Source organism: Pelecanus crispus, chromosome 8, assembly GCF_030463565.1.
Source record: "Pelecanus crispus isolate bPelCri1 chromosome 8, bPelCri1.pri, whole genome shotgun sequence".
Lineage (NCBI taxonomy): Eukaryota > Metazoa > Chordata > Aves > Pelecaniformes > Pelecanidae > Pelecanus > Pelecanus crispus.
This window is the reverse complement of record NC_134650.1, coordinates 33,838,023-33,863,830: the sequence shown is the minus strand read 5'-3', so window position 1 is coordinate 33,863,830 and position 25,808 is coordinate 33,838,023. Positions and strand designations below refer to the sequence as shown.

The window sequence follows — 25,808 nt, the reverse complement described above, 5'->3', positions numbered from 1 at the left end:
TTGAAACAGGGTCCTTCCTATACAGCAAAAAGGTTTCCCACGACCTGTCCAAAGCCTGGCAGCACAGCCGCTGCCTGCCCCAGGCCCTGGGCCTGCATTCGACACCCTCCGGCGCTGGTTACTACTCACCCCTGGCATGAAAGCAGTCATCTGCCCTACCGCAGCTCCTCCTGTGCGAAGGTCAGCAGCAGCCGCTTCCAAGCAATTACCAAAAAGCGCAATTAATTTTGTTCCAGCAGGACAAAGCACGCGTGTAGTGGATGTACGTAAGCCCGCCCAGCTCCCGTCAGGACGCGAGGGCCCCCGCTTGCCGCCTGTCCGGCCGTGCCCAAGCCCATCCCTGGGGCACCAGCGAGACAGTGCGACGCCAGGACTCCCACCCTCACCGCTTCCCCGCACCCCCTTCCCTCCCTTCTGAGAGGAGAGGCCGGGGACCCCCGGGGCACCCTCCCCCCCGTCCCACAGACCGGGGCTTCTCCTCACACCCGCAGCCCCTCACACGGGCCGGGGCCGCCCGCTCCCGCCGCCCCGGAGGGTGTGTCCGCCTGGGCCCGGGGGAGGAGGAGGAGGAGGAGGAGGGGAGGGAGAAGCCCCTGCTCTTACAAAAGCTTCCCGGTCGAGGAGCGGCGCGTTTGTCCCGCGGGTGGCAGCCATGCCCCTGAAGAAGCCCGCGGGCAAGCGGCGCAGCACCGACTCGGGCGTGGAGCCCGACCGCGGGGCCCTGTCCCAGGAGAAGAAGGATCAGCGCATCGCGCTCTTCCTCAGCGACTTCGACCAGCAGGGTAGGGCCGGCGGGCGGCGGGGGCCTCGGGGGTGCCCTGCGCCCCGGGCGGGCGCCGGCGCTCGCAGGTGCTGGGGCGGTTCCCGGCGCGGGTCGGCGCGCTGGAGCTGCCTAGCACGGCGCCGTGGCCCGACCGGTGGTGCCGGCCCGCCTGCGCTGCCCTGCCCGGCGAGGGGAGACGGCGGCTCCCGGCGAGGGGAGCCTCCAGGCCGGGGCCGGGCCCGGGGCGAGGCGGGCGGCGAGGGGCGGGAAGCGCTCGCCCTGCCCCGTGAGGGGCGCCGCGGGGCCGCGCTCGGGCCGGCTCCGGGGCGCCGCCGCTCCGGGAGGGGGCGCCCCTGGCGGCCGGCGGGGCCTGCGCGGCCTGGGGCGAGCGGGCGGCAGCGCCCGGCGTCGCCTGCGGCCGCCCCGCGGGGCGCCCCGAGCGGGCGGGCGGACCCCGGCCCCCGACCCCTCCTCCTCCCTCTCCCTCTGGGGCGCAGCTCTCGTAGCCGCCTGCCCGCGCCGGCCTTCTCGTCAGCCTGAGGGGCCTCTGATGGCGACTTCCAGGCGCTGTGACCCCCAAGTCGGATTACCGCGGATAAAACGTTATTTTAACTTTCTTTAAACTTATATTTAACTTTCTTTTTTAATGCGGTCTGCCAGGCTTATACTTGGAAATACGTTAACACGTATGGCAATAAAAGCCTGTTTTGTTTTAAAGCCAAGGAGAATATCCAGGAGATGAAGAAAGAGCTTGATTCGCTTTTGCAAACAGCTGAGAAGGCGTTTACAGTGGAGCTGCTGAAGATGCCGGTTGCCATCAGGAAAATGAAAAGAAAGGACTTGCTTAGTAAGTGTGCGAGGCCTTACATTTGTGAGGGATGCAGGCGTCATTACAGCGCGATGTACCCTTGACGAATGTGAGAAAACCTGTCAACTTGGTGACTTTTATGAAAAAGTTTGCTTTGTCTGCTGAAAATTTCAGGCTAACTAGCAGTAGCGTTACGTGGCAGATGCTCAGTAAGCACTCCCATTCAAGTGGACTGACCTGTGTACACAGGGTATAGAATTAGTAGGTAACATTGTGTAAAGTCTGGAGCCTTCCTTTATATGTGCTCTTAAGTCAGCTTATTTAAAACCTGAAGAGACAAGGAATAATTACAAGTCTAGTATTTTCTCTGTGTAAAAACAGTCCTTCCATCTGAATCTGCTCATCCTACCCAAGGAGAATATTTTGTTTTTCTCTTAATTTGAAGTCTTTTACTACTGAGCCTTTCTCATCTGGTCATTTACCTGTGATGATGAGCAAACAAGTTTAATTTTAACCTCACATTTATGCAGCAGATTAAGCTGTGGTGTACAGTCAGCATCAGATGTATATTCTGGTGAGAACTGATGTTTTTAGAATCTGCCTTGCAGCTGGACACTGCAGGGGCTGCACAAAGATCAAACCTAAGACTCTTGAAGAACTTCAGTTTACTGTAAGCCTTTGCTGAGTCTGTACTTCAATGTCCGTCTTGAAAATGTATGCCTAAAAGCATTAGCTTTCAGCAGTGCAATGTATGGGGGGTTTTGTTCTTTGGATTCAAGTTGTATACTGTCTGACTATGCTTAGTATCCTTTCAAAGATTAAACATAGTGAAATGGCCTAAGATTTTAATTGCTGTTTTGCAGGAGTGACTATCCTGCAAGACTTGAGTCTTGTTCAAATGCAACATACATGCTAACTAAGGTTAACTATTTAAGCAACTGTAATCCTGATTTACTTGTTCAGCTTCATAGCCCATAAGATAAGAACCTGCAGATAATAATTATGCAAGTAATAGTATATAAACAAGTTATACTTTCTTGAGTTACAGATTTGCGAGGAGGGGAGGAAGTGGCTCTTGCTGCTGCAATGGTAAGTGTGTATTTTCAAATTTTATCACAGCTTACAGAATAGACATCTTCTGTCCCTGCTGTAAACATTTCAGATAAATGATTTTGTTTGGCTGTCTGCTTAAATAGAAGATGATATGAAAAGGCTAGACAGCCAGCCATGGTGCAGTTATGAACATTACCTAAAGCCTTAGGGTCATCTGCAGGCAGAAATCCAGATGTCTCTGAAAAAATAAACTGGTGTTTAGCCAATCCCACTTCTGTCGATCTCTTTTATGCCCCTTTAGTACACTGCCTTTTGTAGGATAATATGCATTTACTGGGCAAAATCTGTTGACTTTCCCATGTCAGATAAACTTTTTTTTTTTAGACTGACTACTCTCTGGAAGACATACCAAATCCAAAACTGGTGAGGACCAACAGCAAAAAAGGCAAGTCAATCCATTAATATATAGCTTCGTTCCTAAATTTTCTTTTTTTATTGGTTTGAACCGAGCATTTGTAAAGTGAATGTTAAGCCTGAAGGATACAAGAGGGAAAAGTGTATAACTAGAAGTATAACGTACAGCCCCCCCCCCGGCATTCAGTGTGGAGGATCATGAGCTATGCAACTGTTGAGGTACCTTAAAATGTGAGATAAGAGTTCCTGCCCTTTGGATTTATCACTGAAAATGGTGAGAAGAGACAGATTTAAGTGACTTGTCAGTGCTTTCCAGTACAGCACAAGAGCTAGGAAAGTCACCCCTATTTTCTCATAGGTTCCCCTTTGACCTCCTCGCCGTTGAGGGTTGTAAGGAAAATACCACTTCTCCTCATACTGCAACATATGCAATAAGAAGGACGCTAGCACTGAAATGTAATTCTATTTTGTCTGGGGGTTGAAGGGTTATCGAGTGTCTTTTAACTGTCCCCTGTGTCACAGTGTCTGTGACGAATGCACATAGTTTTCTTTGAACTCTGTCCCAGGCAAATGACCATCAGATAGCAGAACTCGTACGTAGCTGTCAGTGGGGAAATAGGCTTCAAACAAATGAGTTTGAAGTCATGTTTTGTGCTCTTCATGAGATTTTTGTTTTCCTTGTCTTTCTAATATATTTCTAGTTAAGGTAACTACAATTGTTGAATATGAAGATGCCAAGCATATTTCTACAAAGAAAATACCTAAAAAAGTAAGTTTATTCAGAACAAACAACATAAGGGTTTAATCAGTTCTGACCTGCTATGAACCCTGCTAGATCCATGACTGGGCAGGCCAGTGGCCTGCTGTTTATTTGAAAAATCAGTTGTTTCAAATTCAATGTATTTTAAGTTAAGCAAGGCTAATAGTAAATTAATTTCATAATGAAATATGGTATCTGTACTTCTGGTAACTCATTCACACAGACTTGCAAATACTGGCATGGTCATTCTCTCTTGACTTGCCAATAAGTTTTCATGGTTTGAGGAACCATTTTTTGTTGAAACTTTTCTAAAAAAACGCTCATGTTTTAATACATGCTTTTCTATATTTGAATGTTTTGTGCATTCTTGTCCACCTTGATCTCTGAACCAAATAGCACAGCTGTATTAATTTTACCACCTCAGTCCATCTGTGCAATGCAGCGCCTCAGGCAGACGCTGAAGTATGTAGCAAGATGACAACAAAGACTGAAAGATTATATGCAGAGTTACAGGCATTCATTATAAGAGGGCTTACAAGTTGGAAGGGTGTATATTAGAAAGGTGGTTGGTTGTACACAACTTCAGTATGAACAAATACGTTTTGGCATTATGAAACTCTTGTTTTAGAAGGCTTATTTGCCATTTTATGTAGAACTATATAAAAGGCAGCACTGTGAGGCTTAACTGTTCTTTTTCAACAGGGAATTCTTACGGTATTGTTCCCTGGAAATATCTATCATTTTGCCTTAAAATGCCACTTCTTTTAACTGCATTCTTACATATACATTTTCAGGTTTCCAAAACAAAGTCATTGGTTTCATTGGCCTCTGGTTTAAATAGCAAACTGAACCCTCTTTCTAGGTAAGACTGACCTTTAATACCTTATTTAATTCACCTGAACTTGTGAATGCTGAATAAAACGCTTTTCAGATAAAGTAGCTGAGATTTGAGGCCAGTAGGAATACATCTGATAAAGACATCTTCCATAACCTGAATCAGATGCATTGTAGTGATGTGAACCCTGAACAAAAAAGCACCTCTGGCTGATGAAGGGATGTAGTTGTATCTCTCACTCACTGAATGGTGCACAGTTCTGAATCTATGTAATCAGTATAGATTTCCAAACAATACTTAATGGAAGAGAGTAAGGGAAACATTTCATTGCTCTGTTAGGACTAATGAATTGTTCTGTAATAATTTTGCCCTCATACATAGCTGAAAGGGAGGTGTCATTAGCAGGAAAATACACACTTGCAAAAACCCCATAGAGCTACTTACAGTCATGAGGGACTAAATTCAAGTCTCACTATAAGATCTGATGGATTAAAAAATTGGTGGACACCTGTATGAAAATTTTTTTGAGAAGCTCCCGCTACACCTATGGCTCCAGTGTGCATACTTGTACCCACTGGCACTTATTTTGATACATTCAGATTGTCGTCAGAGAAATGCAGTTTAAATAATGTATCAGTGCTTAATGTGCCTAAAAGAAATTCTAAAAATCTTAGCCAGGCTTAATTACTTTCTTGAATTGGGATTATAGAATTTTTGGCTCAACAAAATCAAACTAGGGGAGGCTGCTTTGCCTGGGGAAGTTGTAACTTTCCAGTCTTTGAAGGTTGCTTCTATTCAAGTGCACTAACACTGGGCCAAAAATGCATACATGCCCTTACAGTATCTCCAAAATGTGCGGGAAAAGGGAGGCAAGAAGAAAGAGCGAGGTAAACTTCTGTCATCAAGATTTCTGTGAACTGAGTTAAAATCCAAAACTGGAAAAAAATTGTTCTCTGAATTCAGGTCAACCATACAGAACAAATTTCCAAGAAGAAATCTAGAAAAATTAATTCCTGCTGACAAAAAAACTTCCCAAGAAACTTTTTGGACACTGAAATAGAGAGCTGTGGATGGTCCCTTAATTATACCCAATTTGGGTATTGCAGCCCTCTCTTATCTACTAGCATAAATTATCCTTTCATTCCCCTATGGTGTTAGGTCCCATTATATCATGTCTACCTCAGGAGGGCTTCTTCACATGTATATACGCTAGATCTCTGTCATGGAGCACTTCAGCATTCCCTAATTCACCAGCTTCATCTTCATCCTAGGGAAAACTCTACCGTAGATAAGGAGGCAATAAAAAAACCTAAAAAAACCCCAAATCAACAACCACTTTTTTTTTTAGGTCTGTTCACTCTCCTGCAAGTGTGACTGAGGCTTTTAAGTCTCTTGCTTCTGATTGCAGTGCCACAAATTTCAAAGCCATGCCAAAGGTATCTAAAAGGTAAGGGGTTTTCAGCTTGTTCTTAATAAATAATTTTGTTAAATACCAAGACATTATGTATCTACATTAATATCAATCTCGGTATTAATCAATTGTCATCAATCTAGATTTAATAGATCTTCATGATCTGCCACTAAATTTGGTAGTGGGGATATGAACCAGTCACACCTCCTGCTTTGATTGTGAGTTTTAACTTATGTTCCCATGGAGGTACAGGATTTTATGTCATAACTAAGCCAGTTTACAAAAAACAGATTTAGAGTATAAATTCTACTCCCAGCCACTGTTGTTTAAAGGTATAGTTTACAGCTTAAACTAATTTTCAGAACCCAAGCTTGATTAAAATGTCACCAATACTGCTGTGTTTTAAAAAAACCCACAAAAACCAAAAACCCAACCACAAAAAAACAAATCCCCAAAGAACCCCAGCCAAATAAATTGAGAATCAGTTCTTTGCATATGGAGCAGTTAAGGTTTTCAGTTATGATTCTCCATACACTACAGAGTTTGGTTTTGGCAGAAGTCATCAGCTGAAGTGAGGAGGTGAAAAACTTAGTAAATTAAATGGGTCATGAAACCAGCAAGTGGCTTAGTTTTACCTTGGCCTTCTATAAATTTCAGAGGCTTGTTTCCATGCAGAAGATACCCAAACCTTACATTTTTGAAGGGGAATAAGAACGATTGTATCATGAAAGAAGCTTAGGAATTTTGTATGCCATAAAGCATGCCCTGTACCTCTGAGAGCTAGCAGCTTTGGTATTGCTTGATATCTCCCTCTGTAGTAGACAGATACAGCGCACATCTTATCTTAAGCCCTGAGGCATGAAGTTTCTTCTTTCCAAAAGTATAAGCATTCACTGTTGATATTGGAGAGTGGATATTGTTATTACTGAGTGATCCAATGTCAACTTGCTCAGTGGCCTGTAACACAGGCTTAGAAGGTTACTGCAGTGTTTCAGGGTCATCAAATGTTACCTAGTGGTGCTAGTGAATGCTGCTGATGGTTCGATTTCCTATAGTCTTCTGGCAGAAGTGGAAAAATTTAAACATGACTGCCTTTCCGTTAGGTATGCTTGCTACTACTTGCATTTGCTCCTGCAGAGCATAGGAAGTTAACCTCAGAGTAACAATTTTATTGTATTCTAGTGCTGGACTACAACAAACAGTCTCAAGAACTGTACCTACCAGAGGAAGAGTTCAAGGCATGTTACTAAGAAGTAAATCAGTACCCCAAGATAAAACTGTTCCATTTGTAAACATTCCCCTGGCTGATGGACAGGTATCAAACCTTTTTTGTTTTTTTTAAATTTTCATCTTACAGTAGTTGATGAACTGTGAATAGTCGGATAATGATAACTCTTGTTATGCCTAAATGAGTTGTGCTAAACCAAAGGAAAAATGGCTACTGAAGTTTTGCAGTGTAGCAGGGAAGCACATGATTTTCAGAAAAGCTGGCCATGCAAGTAAAAACTTTTGGAATAGTTTTTATCTTAAAGCTGTTTCTCTTCATGTTTAGACACTCTGTACAGCTGGTGGAGACCTCCATAATATTGATGTGCAACTACTAAATCAAGATACAGTACAGCATATTCATAACTTAGTGGTAAGCTTAAACTAGTGGGCTTACATATAAATATTCAGACACCTAGTCTCAGGTTTTCATGTGAGATGCTGTTGTGAATACAAATTCTAAGTGCTTTAGGCTTAACCTCAGAAGGGTTAAACTAATTCATAAATTGGAGGGAGGAATAGGGCAGGGGAGGAACAGGGAGGGGAGAACTGCTGCATATAGATAACGTGTAAAAAGAAATGCACTTAAGTATGTGCAGTTTGGTAATCACCCGGGGGACAACAGAAGCATAAACTCTTCTTTCTGCATTGCTCTGGTGTCTCTCCTACCCTGTGAGCAAACTGCCACTCTCTATCTCTTATTCACAAAGGGTTACAAAGCTATAGCTAAGTTTCAGCTCTTGTTACAATCTATTGTTCTATGTCCCTTGCTGTAAGAACTATACTCCTGTTAATGGTCTGCTGCAGTTGAATAGTAACTGCCTTACCTTTGGTTCCGGGAAGTAAATTGTTCTGAAGCAAATGAAGTTGAACAGAACTTCATAGCACATACTGCCTGACTCTTCTGAAGATGAGGGTACCTGGGCTTTTGGATGAAGTAATGTGCAGCACTAGAAATCTATCTAGACATAAGAAATATTAATCAGTTTACACTCTTGCAGGTATTTAGACTTGAATGCAGCTATACGAGTTAAGCTAAAGGTCTGGAAGCTGTTTTGTATTTCATAACATGGGCCTGCCTCTATAGGTAGGGAATGGGGGCATGCTTGCTCACCGCTTGCTTTAGCAATAGTGACTTTTCTCTTTCTTCTTCCAAGGTCTGTTGGGTAGCTTGAACTAAAATGAATTTCTCCCCCCCCTTAGAGTGAGCTGACTGTACTATGTGGAAAGGCAACAGCTAAACCGAGTTAATGGAACTGTCTTGTGACTACAGAATATTCATGACAGCTTTTGCTTGCTGCCTCCGAAGTGTTTAGAGAATGTCTGTAATGTCTTAATAAAGCTGTATACTGCCCAGTAAATGTTTTTATATAAAAGCTTACAATGTGATGTGTATTATTAAATTCCTGTTATCACTGAGGATACAAAAGCAGAAGAAAATAATTCTACTTTTCCAACTTCTGTATAAATGGCTTAGTTAACATCTAACCTCAGTTCACAATAAAATGAACAGTAATAGGTTGTATGTCGGAAATAAGTTTTAACTCTGATATTCTAAATAGGACTTTGTTGTTTTACATAACTATTCCTAAGTATAGAGCTCTTCAATGTCATTCTTCCATGCATGCCACAAGCAGAATGTAGTGTTGTTTTACTATTCATGTTTAGTCTTCCCAGTATCAATCTCCTTGAATCAAACTCTGGAATTAAGCTGAAGTGGAAGTTTCTAAATTCTTGAATAGCATTTTAAGGCATGTAAATTTAGTTCTGTGGTGGCATATATGAATCTGACACAGGAATAAAACTTATTTCAAGCCTTGTGCCGTGACATTACAGTAATGTGCAAGATGACAGGTAGTAACCCAGACTTACTGTAATTAGTGGTGTCAACCCAATTTTTCTAGTACTTAGGTACTTTCGAGTAACTTGTAGGAAAGGCTTTCAGCATCTTTTCAGATAAAGATGCCAGTCCAGCAATCACTGCTGTGGGTGCGTGGGTGCTCTAGTATTTTCAGAACTTGAGAATGCACTTGGTTTTTATTCCGCCAGTGGTGACATCAGTTAAAGTGTTTTCACTGTGGTAAAGGATGCTATGAAAGACTCCTACGCTCTTTAAACTAAAACATTAGTTTAAGAATGAAACCTAGATTAGTTTTTCTTCTGTTCTGCTTCCATCCTTGCTTTATTTAAGGAAAAAAAGAAAGCTTTCCAAGGCATGGAAGACAAAACTGGTAAAGAACATGAAGTTAAAAGTATCAAACCTAGACTAAAACTATGCTCTCGCTTGGTAACGAGAAAATACAGGAATAAACCTCTCATTCAGATTATACATGAAGTATACAGAACATTCATGAATAGTTAATTCTGTAACTCAGTAGTTTAACCTGAATTAACATCTGTTTTCCCTTAAATTGATAGGAGCATCATATCAGTGTGGTATCAGCTTTTGATTATTGCAGGCAAATGGACATTTCAACATGAATCATTTAACTATTAATTCCCATACTACACTAAGGTAACCAAAATCACAGTGCAGTACTGAAACCTGTAGTTATTTGGATTTTTTGGAAAAGGTATAGGGTTAGGCATGCTTTGCAAGACAGGCCAACACACCTTTGTTGTGGATCTCACTTGGGGTTTAGGTATGGTGGTAGTCATATTACAAAAATAGCTGCTAGTGTTTAATCCAGCCTGCTCTTGTTAAAGCATTTTGTGAGTTGCAATTTAGAGATTAGCTTTTTTGTGACTAAAAGGCTACTACTAAGAGCTGGGCAAGCCTTTCTGGGCCCTGACACAAAGGGCAAATTCACAGGATGTACACTGTAGTGAAGCACAAGGACTCTTCAGTCAGCTGAAGTCATTCTTATGAATTGTCACCAAGCTAGGAAGCCTCTAGAACTCCATTTATATCTACAATGTTCCTTTTAAATTTGGTAAGGGAGGTGTACGATTAAATGCCCCACACCACCTTTACAGTGATTGTTTGAACTTCATACTTGCATCAGCCTAAGGCTGTAGTGGAAGGTTATGGGTTAATAACTAAAATACAATTTTCCTATTGCATCCTGTTTAGAGGGCTGAGAAATTGCTGCATGTTAACAGATAGGTTTTTGACATGTTTCATTTTTTCAAACAGCAGTAATCTTTCCTCCACTGATTACCTCTAACTTCTTTTTCAAAATAACATAGCCTCATCTTTTATGTGAACAAGAACCACACCACTGTCAGTATCTTATGATTAAATTGGTAAATTTAAATGCATTTAAGAGGACAGATGAGACTTTCCATGAGAGTCAACTTAGGTTGGTTTTAGTCACTGTATATGCAGAAATAGGTATGTCACAAAATAAGCTGGAGAAGACTTTGTGAGCTTTTTTCCTTTTAGCTTCTTGAGGCCAATATTAAAGATATATAAAAAAAAAGTGTCAACTAAAAAATGCTTCTAATACAGTTCCGGCGATCACATTTTCTTCCTCCCCCAACATAGAAGACTTACTTGTTTATAGTACCATGTCTAACATAAGTACTTAAGTTTTAGCTGTTTATTATTGAGAACACTCAAGTAGTGTTTATTTGATTATTCATAGACAGTCACATTGTCTCAGTTAAAGCATTAATAGCTATTTTGAGCATTAAACTTCATCAGTAAACTACTGATGAAGCATTAGTAACTGTAGTAGTATATTGCTTGCAATTTAAATATTGAAACCAAGACAGTGTAGATTGTGAACTTATGTGAAGTTTTTTTACACTACAACTCTGTAAAGGGATACCCTCTTAGTAGAGCAGGAGATACATGTAATAAGGGCAACTCTGAAGATGTCACCACTCATTGAACGCTGCTGCTGTGAGGAGCCTGAATGAATGCAATCGCAGGCCTGAAACAGAACTAGACTAATTCACACTACACCCAGTGATCAACTTCCCCTCCACCCTTCACTTCAGCATGCTGTCCAGAAAATCACCATGAATCCCTTCCTCCATCCCCACCAAAAATGCAATTTAATGTAAGGAGATAAGAAGTTTAGAGTACATACTCTGTCTTCCAAGCAGGTAAATCCTAAAAGCAGAAGACAGGTATTTTAATTGTTTAAGTAGTCTTACTTAAGCACCTGTCTTCTGCTTTTAAGCATTACAGGTTAAGATGACTAACTTCTTGGAGAAATGATCAGTATGTAACCATGTCTTCATGAAAAGCAACCTGAGGTTTTAATAAATGAAAATAAAGATTCACTAAATGAGAATGCCACAGCATAAGAAGTCAGTAGTGAAATACAGGTCAAACAGTGTTTATTCTTGCTTCAGTTTTAGAGTCAGTAACAAGGATGTTCAGCAACACTCAAATGCCAATGCCTACCCAAGCACATGGAAACCCTTTTTAAGTTTGTCCCTCCAACCTCACTGGCAAGGTGTCAACAACTATCTGAGCAATAATTAAACATGTCACACTTCAGATTTGTAAGAAAAGTAGAGGCATCTTTCAACTTCCTCGCTTCAACAGGGAGAGAAACCTTACTACAGAGAAGCAGCTTACCAACCGCAGTTCCTGCACAGTTCCTTAACATTGTAACTAAATGCTTAGATAACTAACTGTACCTGATAGTTATTTAAGGTCACATTTTTGCTTTGTTGTGGTATTTTTACCAATTAAAAGCATATAAAAAGGAATAGAACTGAAGCTGGAGAACTTAATGTTTTAATAGTTAAAAAAGAAAGTACAAACTACTGGAAAAGTAACAAAACCATCTACCTTTAGTTTGTTTCCAGGTCAAAAATTTTTATCAAGTACAATACTAATCTCAATCTCTTTACAAACTGTGTTAATGCAACCAGAAGTTGCCAGGCATCATGTTCATTTTTACAAAGATTTTTTTAAAACTGGAAACATTTCTCTAGGTAGTCAGGCTGAATCAGGCTTTGAAATGGATTCAGAGGCTAAGAGAAAGATGCCATTATTTTGGGATTTAATCATCTTCATTTAAAAGGCTTTGTTTTCTTCTGATTGACCTCAGATATCCTTGCGTTTTCTTCATACAAAGGGGACATGGCTGCAGCATTTCCTGTGCCCATGTAGTCATACCTCATCTCAAGAAAAGACTTTTATATGTGGCACACAATTGTTATCTAGCTGCAACCTAGTCTTAAAGCAGCTTCAGCCTCCCTGTGTTTATAAGATGTCTACCATCTAATTAGTCTCTTTGTATACAGAATAGTTAAAAGCCACTGGAAAAGTAAGAGTTACAAGGCAAAAGAAATATATTATACACCAACTGCTTTTATTTATTTCAGAAACCGTTCACAAGATGGTAGAAAAAAAAAAAACCCAAAACTTACAACCACTTCTAATTTAGTCTTCCATTGTTCCCAGTCAGCTCTAAACCCATTATGTGCAAAGCCCATTTACCATGCATCTAGATGATAGATACAGGCTATGAAATTCTTTATTCTACTTGTAGCAGCTTATGCAGGTGCAGCCAAATACCAAGCCTCAGGACAAATTGTACACAAACTTTACAATGTAGAATTTCAGTTTAAAATATGAAACTTAAAATCTACACAAAACTGGTAAAAATCAAGCACAGATACGAGGACAAACTTAAAACCCATGTGAAAAGGAGTCTTGTCTTCCTTTCAAGTGCTTTATTCTGCTACACAGTCAAAATGAAGATGTAAGCTTGTGGTTAGTTTAAATTACACTCTGTAGATACTATAGACCAATTTAGAAGTTACAGATACAGCAATAGATGTCCATTGGTTCATCTGGATTACTTATACAATCCAGCTGGATTGTTGAAAACAAGTCAGGCAAAATTTCAAAGAAAATCCTTGTGCAACTTTTTAGACAAATGTTTACTGATGGGCACACTGTACCCCAGGTCCGTGATGGCTGCTTTCTTCATCAGAACTATCGTTATAAGCTTCACGTCTCTGGCCACCACCTGAACCACGAGTGGTATCAAATTCCTGAAGATCTACCTCTTCTGCATCACCAATTACATTGGGAAATTCTGGTCTAGCTGGCAGAAGATCTTCAAGTTCCTGCCCCAAAAAAAGAAGTGTATTCAGTACTGCATCTACAACCGCTAAATAAAGTGACCAGTTTCCCACAACTTCAAGACTCCCTCTCAGAGCAGGTCTGGTTTAGAAGTCTAAGCTGATGCAAACTCTGAAGTGCATACTCATTTTTAAGTATTCCAAGTATTTGTATCAACTGGAAGACGCCACTTCAAGAAAGCCAACAGCTCCACATACCATCAACCAAAGCGCAATCAGTAAATACAGTTGCACTCTGAAAACTTATCACACAGTAGCAGGAAGATTCTTCCTCCTGCTCTCCTCCGTCCAACATCTGCCCGGCTCTTAAATACAGGTCCTGTAAATTCATATTCCAATGGGTATTTTCAAGTTACATGTTGCCCATAAATAACGTTAAAGAACAACTGTACTTGCATCTAAATTTAAGCACTGAAAGCAAGCACGTGAGGTACAACACACACACTTTGCATACACTGTCAAATGACGCCACCACACGCTTGAAAAACTACTTACTGAAAGCTTTTCTGGGCTAATCCAGTTATTTTCAGGAAACTGAACATCAAATTTAATGTAAAGATCCCCCTTCTCAAAAGGATTGCGATACTGTGGCATTCCTTCACCTCTGACTACGCGAACGCAACCTGTAATTCAAAGAGAAGTAAGCTACTTCAGAACAAATCTTTCTCTATACAATTCTCTTTATTTCTCTAGCCTGTCAGTTAACAGGACAACAAGAATGGGATTAAGTGTTCAAGAATCACAAAAGCATAGTCAAAGAAGTCTTTATCAGGTCAAGCTTACCTGGTTCAATTACTTTTCCAGGAGGATATTTAACCACAATTTGACGTCCATCAAGGTGCTTAAATGTGAACTGAAATCCACACAGTGCTTCAACAAGTCCAATCTTGTGTGTCATATGCAAGTCATTCCCATCCCGCTGGAACACCTAAGAAACCAAAACACAGGAGAGATCTTTTTCTAGTCCTATAATCCTACCTCCACAAGACTCATTATTTAGAATTCATTATTTATTCTTAAAATTCAATGTCAGAGCAACAGCCTTTGTACACAGTTAACTTGATTCTGTTAATTCCAATAGCTTCACATGCTTAGAGAGTTTGTGCCTGATGAAAGCATCATCTAAGATAAGGCAAATCACACTATATACTATGAGGTAAGGTTCAAATTAAACGAGAAGGCCTGTATGGTAGCACTACTCTCTTACCCCCAAGATCTTCTACACAAGTAACCTATAAACAAAACTTATGACAGTTTGACACTATTTCCTGGAGTACAAAACACACTTTTAGCTTCACTAAAAGTCAGTCTAGTTTTACTCACTAGGACACAACGTACAGTATTTTTCAGAACTGTTAATACTGTAAAACTAGATGTAGTTCATTAGAAGACTAAGACAGGAGTGGCATCCACCATCTGGAATTTGATGCTGTCATGCACATCTGACTGTTCTGTATGCTTACAGACTGCTTCTCCCTTATCATAGTCAAAATCAACTGCGATGCCACATTTCAACCAGTATTACAGAAGAAAAGACAAGAATGTGTAAAGAGCTATGCAAAACTGATTTGACAAATTAGCAGTCCTTGACACAGCTTTGAAAAGCTTACAAAGTACCCAATTTCCAGATAACCAACATCATATCCTTAATATGTGACTGAAATTTAAATTTGTACTCAATGCTATTCTTTGTGTCACAACACAACTTCTCCCACCACCACCACTCCATTCAACATTTCTTCCAGAGTATAACACACAAACTATTTCTTATTTCATCATAAGGCCAGTAATACCTGGCCTTTCTAAACAAAAGCATTCAAAAAAGAAGCAGTCACCTCAACTCTGCCCTAAGGTAGTTTTAACACAGAAAAAGATAAATCGCAATACATAATTCAAAAGTGCAAAGTATATACTCCAGAACACAGTAAGCATAAGCCTTAACAAACCAATATAAAATAATTGTGTTTGTTTTGTTAAATGAATCCATAACATCAGCATTCTGTGTTACATTCCCACAACCACAGTAGCCGAGATAGAAAGCACCATCTGGGGATTTTAATAGGAGTTCCCTGCCATGTCACAAGGCATTGAAAAAAAAAAGCAAGACCTAGCATTTTGTTAGTGTCACAAGCAAAGCAGACTGAAGTTAACATCCTGAATGGCTCTTTACTGTGTCCACTGTATCAAAGTCATCCTGAGCCTGCCTGAGAAAGCTACCTTTTATTAGCATTAGGAAGCACCAGAATCTGCATGTCCTCTGGCTACAGACTTGCAAGTTTTTTCTGGCTCACCATGAAAGCCATGTTACTTACTATAAATCTATTAAAAGCTATTCAGCATCTCTCCCAGAGCTGCAACTATATGAATTACTTTAAAATGAAGAGACATCTGTATCACTTAAATATTAAAGACTAGGATAAAAGGCATTTAAAATATAAACTTAAAAGCATTACCTCATTCTCCTTTTCTTGGAGTAAGAGGACAATATCACCTGGTTCCACACCTGGAGCCTGATCTGCTTCTCCACTGAACGTAATTCTTTGCCCATGTTTCATGCCTTTGTCTACATGGACTTCAAGTATTTTTACCTCTTTGATCACCTTCTTCCCTTCACATTTTTTACAGCGGTCTTTTTCATTAATTACTTCACCTAAAGAAAGACAAATTTTGAGTTCAGAGATTTCCTCATAATTGCATCCGATTCGGAAGAAAAACTATTTTAAGGTAGGCTGAAGAATATATGCAACACAACTAGTGATTTAGATGTTGCTTTATGAATTCCTCACAAGAGGAAAGCCAGGCTCAATTTACCCTAGCTGGAAGAGGGGGAAGAAAAAAAAAAAATGGGGCGGGGTAGAAATACAAAGATACACATAACCTTCCAAGCTGTCCCATCAAGGATTTTGAAAAGTGAGAGTGCTTTAGAGAAAGGCAAAACATGACTTTGTCTATAGCTTCTAGTGTTCCTTAGGTCTTAATTTGACTCCAGTATCCTTACCACTCAACTTACTACTCTTAAAAAAAAGCCTACTTTTCCATTCCTTGTTATGCTGGAAGATGACAGCTATAAAAGAAAGGATGAAGCTAAAACCAAACTGAAGCATCTCCCCTCCCTTAGAAGTCAGAATACAAATTTCAAATTATTGCAATGAATTTAGGAAGCTTAGTTCCGCTTCTGTTAACAACAGTGAAAAAAGGATTACTGGGTTCTGTTCATTGACAGCCACATTTTGCAGTATACTACCACAAGAAAGTATTATGTAAATGCAGACAGAACTAGAGAGGCTTGCATACAAAATGGGGGGGGGGGGATTAGCTGGTCAAATCAGTTTCAAGCAAGAGCAATATATAGGTTTTCCCATGGAAAAGATTAAGATTTTCTGACACATAAGGGATTTCACTTTTATACTCTGAAATGGAGTAGTTTTTCACATTGTCCATCACCTCTAGCAGAGCAATTACTTCTTCCAGCAAACTGAAGAATGACTATCCAAAACAGCTTAAATTCTCTGTTCTACTTCATCTTTATTTTTCAAGTACACTATTGTGGTTGTACAGAGTAACCAAACTATTAGGCCACATGCGCTGTACAATTTCAGTACTTATTTCCAATACTGCTTTAAGCACCACAAGCAGATGCACTTGGCTTAAAACATTAGCCTTGCCAGCTTAAACCACCTTTCTGTGAAACAAAGCATAAATGTTATGATGCAGTTGAAACTACTACATATGTAGCCTAGGTATGTAAGCTGTGAAAACAAGATGTTCAAAGACAACATCATTTATGAAATATTTTGACTAGTCATGAAATACAACTCTCTGTAATTTCCAAGTATTGTGAAGAGTAAAATCATCCACAAGGTGATGTTACTAGTCTGCAAACTGCAGGAAGATATAAAAAGGAATCACTTGAAGTATAGATCATGTGCTGAACTCATTCCCCCAAACACAACCAATCCAGTAAAAGGTACCTTCTTAATTTGAAGAAGTTAAAATCGAACTTTAGGTTTCCATTTTTAACCTAAGCCTGTCTTTGGATATTAGGAGACTGCAAAATGACAAAAAGCTCCTAAACCAACAAAATCTTGGTTTTTACTTTAACACAAGGGTAACAGCAGTAAGTAATATTCACATCTAAATGTTTTTAAAAAACAATCAATCCCTGTCCTGCTGTTCAAGCTTCCAGGCTGCTTTTCAGCACATTAAACACTGTAAATCTTGCTGCTGTTCGAGTAAAATGATTTCTCGTCTCAGATTGAGACCTAGCGGACTAGATGGGAGCAAAACTGTTCTGCGTAAGTTCCTCCTGAGATTTAACCAGGAGGTTGAATCCAACTAAATGCATTTAGTAACATAGAATAGCTTGGCCTACCTTCTCCATTGCAGTCAGAGCATACAGATTGCATCTGCTGAACCATTCCAGGAGCCAGCTGTCTAATCATGATACGTACACCTCTACCCCGGCAAGCATTACATTTCTGAACGGCTCCAGCCTTCCCTCCCTGCCTAGAATAGAAAGCACCAGTTGCATGAAAAGTATTTCAGAAACATGACAAAAAAACCCCCTACATAGGTAGGTTAACATGCCTAATTGCACTGCCAATTACAATTAGGTTCTCTCTTCCCGCCTTCCCCCCAAAGCCCTTGAATAGTTCTAGTTCCATCAACTGTATCACTCAAATTCAACAATTTTCTAGTCTGAGAGCAGGCTCCAGGAAGTCAAATACTGATACAGATCTGACATAGGAGATGCTTCATTACACTATATGCCAACAAAGCAATCGGAGAACTCAAAAATATAAACAAACTTACCCATTACATGCACTACAAAGGACATTCTTGCTAAGTTGTAGTTTAGTTGTCTTTCCATTATACAGATCTTCTAAAGAGACTCTACAAAATAAAGTATTTCTCCTGGGTTATCATTTAACAACTTACTTTCCCCGTGTAGTCAAAATACTTGCCGAGGACATATCAAAGAAAAACAGATCTTCGTAAAAAGATTAAATCTGTTACTGAAGTAAAATTTTAAGGCACCATTTTCACTTTCACAAGGAGTCATTTAAAAAATATTCCATACATATGAATATACACCACATGTAATCCTGAACATCGTTTCAGAGAAAAGCTGTAATTTAATCAGAAGAAATCAGATAGGATTGCTTGTGTTTCTCAATAGGAAACAAGCATTTAGGTTTTGGTGGGGTTTTTTTGGTGGGTTTTTTTGGTTTTGTTTTTTTTTTTTTAGTTCTACCAGGCAGGTGAGAAACAAACCTCTCTAGACCATCCTGCCAATATTTATAGCATGCATACATAAGAATACATACAGAATACTTACTACTGTATTGAGCCTTCCACACCAGATAGCTTAGTGAGCAGGGGTTAGCATGTCCCCAAGGCCACTTAATTCTTTAGATTTGTTGATGTTTCAATTTTTTTAGAAGCTCCTGAATACACTATCAAACTCCAATAACCTTCATATATTAACAGAAGTTTATGAACACATCTAGTGTTTCTCTTTGCTAGTGCATACAAATTTCAATTCAATGTATTGAGAAAAGGTTGCCTAGCATCAGTGTTTACAACTAACAACAAAACCAAAGCTAATTAATAATATAGCGTGCAGTACTAGCTACTAAACTAAGCGAGCATGTAAAAGTAAACAGACTTTACTAAGCACATTTTGCCAACCACAGGAAAGATGCAGCTTAACTTAAGAACTTAGAAAGGACCTGCTCAGCATGCAAAAAGCCAGTCATGACTGCAAGCAGAGATCTACAAAACACAACTAGATGTGATATTTAAGCATGGCTTTAAAAAAAAAAAAAAACCACAAAACCCAAAATCAAACCACCACACACACTTTGCCATTAATTATGCAGTTCAACTTTAGTTCCAGCTGGTATTATGCTATGAATGCAAGTCAACTTAAGTCTTTCCAGAGCCTTCGTACTTCTGCTTCCCCAAGAATCCAGCTAATGAGTAATACTTGGTTGTTGAATGCTTTTTGAGATTAGAACTTCCAAACATAATTAAGTAGCAAAACCAAGGAAAATAATGCTAACAAAGTATATACAGGCTAATAACCAGGCAAAGCAAAGTATTAGGCAGCCTGTAAGATTAACCAATAATGAAAAGTAACTCAAGATGACTGCCTTCTGGGCTACACATGACATGCGGGTCTGAGAAGTAGGTGCACACTGCAGAATATCTCAACTGAGAAGCATATCAAGAATATAAACTAGCAGAGTCAAGTCCGGATCAGGAAAGCTTGAAAGCACAAACTGCAGTATCAAGATACTCACTTGAGTGGATGCATCATATCTTCTCCTCTTCTTCTACCATTACGACTTCTACTTTGACCACCCATGAAATTGAACAATCCACCACCAAAGATATGGGAGAAAATATCGTCCATTCCACTGCTTCCACCGCTACCTTCTCGAAGACCCTGTTCTCCGTATCTATCATATAACTCACGTTTCTCTGGATTTGACAATACTTCATAGGCAAAGCTTATTTCTTTGAACTAGAAGAGGAACAGAGTCAAAACAGTGCATGATAATTTAGAACTTCAAGGGAGCATTTTGCTACTGTTTCTTGCCCAGCATGAACACTCAATTAAGAAGGTACATGACAGAACAGTTTTCCACTCTCATTCTAATAGGCAAGACTTAGAATCATAGGATGCTTTGGGTTGGAAGGGACCTTTAGAGATCATCTAGCCCAACCCCCCTGCAGTAAGCAGGGACAGCTTTAACCAGATCAGGTTCCTCAGAGGTCCAACCTGACCTTGAATGTTGCCAGGGATGGGGCCTCCACTACCTCTCTGGGCAACCTGTTCCAGTGCTTCACCATCCTCATTGTAAAAAAAAATTAGAAGTCAGATGTGATCTTAGTTGTGTTACTTCTTATCATAAAATATGACATTTCATTGCAAAACCTCATTGACTTTGTTCTTTGCTGTGCCTAGCATAAGACAGTTTTCTTACAAACAATAAAATCCAACCAAAGAAGAAAATCCCCAAGTATGCAACACTGCAGTAGCCAACAGGCAAAAAAACCCCAGTTACGTACTAATGGCAAGGACTTCAAGATATGTTAGGCACTTAAAATACGCTAACAATTGAGCAACTTACTAAAAATGCATATTAATGTGTTTGTCCTCAAAACAAATTAATATCTTTTCATAGGCATCTCTGCTCACCTAAGCAACCATTGGAACTTCAGTTCTGTTAAAGAGAATCAGCTGAGTCAACTTAATTGACATTTTTTTAATTGCTATTAGCATAACAAATCTAATTCAACCTTCCCACATATGTAATTTGTTTTATGCTGCAGCAGTTTCAAGAACCTCCACACATACATTTTTCCATGCTGGAAAAACTTGGAAAACTGACTATCTTTTTCAAACACCTATGTAGATGCCAATGCCAGCTGACATCATCTCAGCAGATGAAGAGAGGCAGTTTTTCCCTCAGCATTACCTTCTCAACCAATTTGACTTAGCCAACTGCTACATTTTCTCACAAGGTACACTGGTAGATTTTGAGATTGGGAAGACGTAGACAAGACAGGGTTCCCTCTCACAGTTATTATTTTTGAACAACTTGTAACAGCAAGCCCCCAACACCTGTATTTGGTCTAGTGGATGCTACTGTAATAGCAAACTTCAGGAGTTCAAAAAAAAAAAAAAAAAAAAGTCTTACTTTGTCCCCTGCATTTGGATTCTTATCAGGATGGTACTCCTTGGCCAGCTTTCTGTATGCCTAGTTGAAAGAGATACAAAATTAGTTAAATTTTGATTAATCAGTTCTTTTCTGAGAAACTCAAGTAGTGTCTTCAGGAAGAAAGAAAATCCTAATAAAGCAAAGTGAGAAAATGAGTGTTTTGAAATCACTCATACATTGAAATGATACATAAAAAATTCTGACACTGCTATATGCATAAATTAACTACACTTGGATTTAAACACAACTATAGCACACAATAGCTAGAACTAGTTTTCCTGCTTATCTTCATTAACTTACAGGAAGAATTACATTGGACTTTCATTAAAATGACTTACTCGCAGAACCCACTCAAAAGCTACAACAATTTGAGTTTTAACCCATTTGTCTTTCACCTCAATCACAGCAATACATTAACAACAAAATGGCTGCCTCAGCTTCTCATTCAACCCTATCAGTCAATCCTCAAAATAATCATTTTATTCTTCCTTACCTATCAATAACGGAAGATTTCATCTCACTTTGAACTAAGTATATGAGTTACATGTGCAGAAATGTACAGATCGTTGCTTTTAACTTCATTCTTCTAAAACAGTAGGGGGAATAAGAACAGCCAAATCTCCAGACAAGATTTTTTCAGAATGCTTTTTTTTTGACCACTACTTTGACTCTCAGGACCATCACTTTTTCTACAGAGGTACTTCACCTGTTTTGCTTATACTTTAGAGGATCAAAACAAATAACAGGACAGGCAGGGACTTTTCCTACAATTTGAGTTTTTCACAGTAAAGACCTCAACTCTTTGCCCACTCCACCTCAACACCCCCTGTAGCAATCAGGGGACAGATATTAATAAATTACATGGTATACAATCTTTTAATTTTTTAATTACACATACAAAAAAAAAGCTACAGTGATGCAACTGCAAACAACTGGAATACCGGTTCTTAGAGCGGATTTTTCAAAAGCTATTTCTGTAGAACTGAGCATCTAAACTAGCTCTTTAGAACTACAGCGCTAAGAGAGCTTTACACATAAAGCTTTACAGAGATCACAACTTTCCATTGTGTACTGGAATAAGTAAGTTTCCTTTTTTGCATCTGCACAGTTATTTCCCTTTACTGATTTTCTTTAAATACTCTGTACTTCTGCACGCAATCAAGAAATGAAGTTTGATAATGAACTAATGAAACAAAAATAGAACATTGGTATTACAAGCCAGATATTCTAAACCACAGTAAGCATAAAGAACAAAAATCACAGGTCTTATAGGACAAATTACCCCTCAGTAACAAAGCATAATCTTCCACAAACCTATGTATTCTGCAATAATAATGGATTTTGCCCACATATTTTAAGGAGTCTAACCAAGGGAGAAAAAAAAAAAACACAAACCAGAACACTAAACAGAAAACCTACATAACATTATCTAATCAGGAAAAAAGGGGCTTGCATGGTGATCTTTAAAAAGAGCAAGCACTCATGTCTTTGCTGATAACAGCATTCCAGTTTACAGCAATTCTTAAGACTACCCATGACCCAAAAGGAAGCTACCACTATTTATTTAATGAGAAACAGATCCAGAATCAAGGTCTATGCTGGCACCGTATTGTTAATTTAACAAATCAATGTTAGCACCTGTTCTCTCGGCCCCTTTTGACTAAGCTATTACCTATTTGTTTTCGCTTTCCTCTATTGTTATATAGATTAAAATATCAGATTAATAAAGCATTCATGTGACCTCTCAGTGACAATAAGATATAGATGAACCTCTTGCTGTTGCAGGCAGTTGGAAACTTTACATTCCATGATAACACTAATCTATAGCAATTAATATTGAGCAGCACAGGTCATCCGAGTGCAAAACTGCTCTCAGTTTTTCATTCTTACAGGACACAGATACCTTTAAGAAAATTCAGTAAGAAAAAAAGATATTCTACTTGATTGTGTTTGGTATACAGCACTATCTTCTCACCACATGCCTTGCACCTCTAACACTATTTCAACACTGCAATTGCCTACCCCTGCACAAATTAGGCTACCACATGCATGATGGGTAACGCATAGTTGTTAATACCAGCACCACCCGTCAGCGGAAGCAGGTCACTGCTAGTAAACTGGGTAGCTAATTACCCTCCCTCACGTGTAAATGGTCTTCAAGTCCTTTTGGGGAAAAAAAAAAAAAGTGGTTTATACACTACAGAATGAAATGGATGTAATGAATTGTTACACCGATGACCTGGCTCGAAGTTTTCACCGCGCTTCTTTGTTTACCTCACCTTGTCGCTTTCGGCCTGGAGGGATCAAATACATGAGCAAAACGAAACCTTACTAAGGCCCACACGTGGGGCAGACAATGGCACCGCTTCCAATTCACCGGTCCTACGCGAGGATTCTCACAGGCAGAACCGCCTTTCGCCGGCTGCGGCCAGGGCCCTGCCGCGCAGGAGGGACGCGGCGCTGCGGGGGCGAGTCGAGCGGGATCCTGGCGGCACCGGGCCCCGGCGGCACCGGGCCAGGGACACGGGGAGCACGGCCGGGCACCGCTGCTCCCTCCTCCCGCCGGCCCCCTCCCCTCCGGGCCTTGCCCGCGGCCTACCCCGCGCCGTCGGCGCCCGCCCGCAGGCCAGGCCCCAGCGGCGGCGCGGCGCGGCGCGGCCTCCCTCGGCGGGCTGAGGCGGCACCGGGCGCCCGCACCCGGCGCCGCACCCTACCCCCGCAGGCCTCACCCGCGCAGCCGGCCGGGCAGGCCGCCGCCGCCGCCTTCAGGCCACGCTCCCCGCGCCCGGGGCCTCCCCTCCCTCCCCTCGCCTCCCGCCTCAGCCGCCCCGCGGGGCCCTGCCCGGCGGCGAGCCCACCCCCTCCCCCACAGCGCTGCCGCCCGGTCTCCCCGGGCGCCGGCCGCCGCCGCCCCTGCCCCGCACCTTCTTGAGCTCGTTGTCGGAGGCCCCGGGCGGCACCCCCAGAATGTCGTAGAGCTTCGTGTCGGCCACGTTCGCCATGGCGGCAGCGGGCGGCGGGCGCAGGCCGGAACGGGCCGAGGGGCGGCGAGGGCGAGACCGGGAGCAGGACGAAAGCCGCCGCGACGTCACGCGCAGGCAGCCGCGTCACCACGCCGCGACGCGGGAGGAGCCCGCCCGCCCCCTCGGCCCTTCGGCCCCGCCCCCTCGCCCCACTTCGGGCTCCTGACCCAGTTCCGGCGCGGCGCGACAGGGGGCGCTCGTGTCGGCGGGGGCGGGCCGGGGGCTCGCGCCGCCGCCCGTGACGGCCGCGGCCGGGAGGCGGGAAGCGGCTGTGAGGGAAGAGGCGGGAAGCGGCTGTGAGGGAAGAGGCGGGAAGCGGCTGTGAGGGAAGAGGCGGGAGGCGGGACGGGAGCCGCCGGCTCGCCGCTCGGGGCAGGCAGCCGCAGGCCCCCGTCCCGTTTGAACCAGCGTTCGGCAGAGCGAGGAGCGCTGCAGGCGAAAATGGTATCTTCAGCTTTCCCCCGTCGTTTCGAAGCCTGAAATCCCAAGGCCTCTGTGCGCGCGCTTCCCCAGATCCCTCCACCTGTGCGACTTCTCCTTGCTCCTGAAGTACCTCCCTGAAGTTTATGGGCGAAGGGGTATCCGTGCGCTAACCTGCTGTGTAACCTCAAGCACCAACGTATTTTTCTTCAAGGGTGTATTGCTAAGGCTTCGGTAGTTATAAATAGCATCGGTAGCCATCTGCTCCATTTTTGTGTTTTGCTCCACTCCTAGGATCTTTGAAAAAGTGCTAGTTGCTATGCTAGGCCTACAGTGACTCAGAGGAGCAAAGCGTACTTGAGTGGTGCAGTGGCCCCCAGGCCTTAGCTAGGCACCACTAGCTAGGACAGAGAAAGACATTGAGGTGCTGGAGTGTGTCCAGAGAAGGGCGACGAAGCTGGTGAAGGGTCTGGAGCACAGGCCTTATGAGGAGCGGCTGAGGGAACTGGGGTTGTTTAGTCTGGAGAAGAGGAGGCTGAGGGGAGACCTTATCGTTCTCTACAACTCCCTGAAAGGAGGTTGTAGTGAGGTGGGTGTTGGTCTCTTGTCTCAAGTAACTAGCAATAGGACAAGAGGAAATGGCCTCAAGCTGCATCAGGTTTAGACTGGATATTAGGAAAAAATTCTTTACGGAAAGAGTGGTCAAGCATTGGAACAGGCTGCCCAGAGAGGTGGTGGAGTCACCATCCCTGGAAGCGTTCAAAAAATGTCTAGATGTGGCACTGTAGGACATGGTTTGGTGGACATGGTGGTGTTGGGTTGATGGTTGGACTGATGATCTTAGAGGTCCTTTCCAACCTTAATGATTCCTAGTTTTTACTTTCATTAAAAATAATCCAGCCACCAAGCCAGGAAACACAAACTTGCTACTCTACCCTTAATTGGTTTAGTGGTGGACTTGGTAATGTTAGGTTAATGGTTGGACTGGATGATCTTAAAGGTCTTTTCCAACCTAAATGATTCTATGATTCAACAGACAAATAAAAAGCCCGGTTGGGTTTAATTAGAGGTTTGTCTCTTAAAGCCTGGCCAGGAGAGCAGCTACTTAGCCTTTCCTCAGGTGTGGTCTCTTGGTCATTAGCCCCTTGTTAGGCAAGGGCTGCCGGAAGGTTCTAAAAGCTGTGGCAGGCACCTAGCTGAGGAAGATGGGATGGGGTCTCTGTAAGGGCAGAAAACCAGAAATAGTTTCTTGGCTCATCTGTGGGTAAGCC

At 41.7% G+C, this 25,808-nt stretch overlaps 2 protein-coding genes across 2 annotated transcripts; one reads left to right on the top strand and one right to left on the bottom strand.

Annotated features, from left to right (window-relative positions):
- The first annotated feature begins 652 nt into the window (after positions 1–652).
- On the top strand, positions 653–8,561 carry LOC104026749 (borealin-2). Its single transcript, XM_075714745.1, has 10 exons — positions 653–782; positions 1,482–1,610; positions 2,620–2,660; positions 3,009–3,069; positions 3,740–3,807; positions 4,593–4,660; positions 5,982–6,080; positions 7,227–7,359; positions 7,597–7,683; positions 8,514–8,561. Exons 1-10 carry the CDS (start codon positions 653–655, stop codon positions 8,559–8,561), a joined length of 864 nt encoding a protein of 287 aa, XP_075570860.1.
- Positions 8,562–11,494: 2,933 nt separating this feature from the next.
- On the bottom strand, positions 11,495–24,125 carry DNAJA2 (DnaJ heat shock protein family (Hsp40) member A2). The gene is made up of 9 exons (XM_075714744.1): positions 24,019–24,125; positions 21,074–21,133; positions 19,670–19,893; positions 18,177–18,257; positions 17,737–17,870; positions 15,818–16,014; positions 14,148–14,292; positions 13,860–13,987; positions 11,495–13,349 (listed from the first exon to the last, which is right to left on the bottom strand). Exons 1-9 carry the CDS (start codon positions 24,094–24,096, stop codon positions 13,161–13,163), a joined length of 1,236 nt encoding a protein of 411 aa, XP_075570859.1. The 5' UTR covers positions 24,097–24,125; the 3' UTR covers positions 11,495–13,160.
- Between the last annotated feature and the right edge of the window lie 1,683 nt (positions 24,126–25,808).

Coding starts and splice junctions, on each gene's coding strand:
- LOC104026749 (XM_075714745.1), top strand. CDS start 653: ATGCCCCTGAAGAAGCCCGCGGGCAAGCGGCGCAGCACCGACTCGGGC. Junction 3,808..4,592: donor CAAAGAAAATACCTAAAAAA/GTAAGTTTATTC, acceptor ATACATTTTCAG/GTTTCCAAAACAAAGTCATT. Junction 7,684..8,513: donor AGCATATTCATAACTTAGTG/GTAAGCTTAAAC, acceptor CCCCCCCCTTAG/AGTGAGCTGACTGTACTATG.
- DNAJA2 (XM_075714744.1), bottom strand. CDS start 24,096: ATGGCGAACGTGGCCGACACGAAGCTCTACGACATTCTGGGGGTGCCG. Junction 21,134..24,018: donor CCGACAACGAGCTCAAGAAG/GTGCGGGGCAGG, acceptor TCTTTCAACTAG/GCATACAGAAAGCTGGCCAA. Junction 13,350..13,859: donor TTAGCCCAGAAAAGCTTTCA/GTAAGTAGTTTT, acceptor TTTTTGGGGCAG/GAACTTGAAGATCTTCTGCC.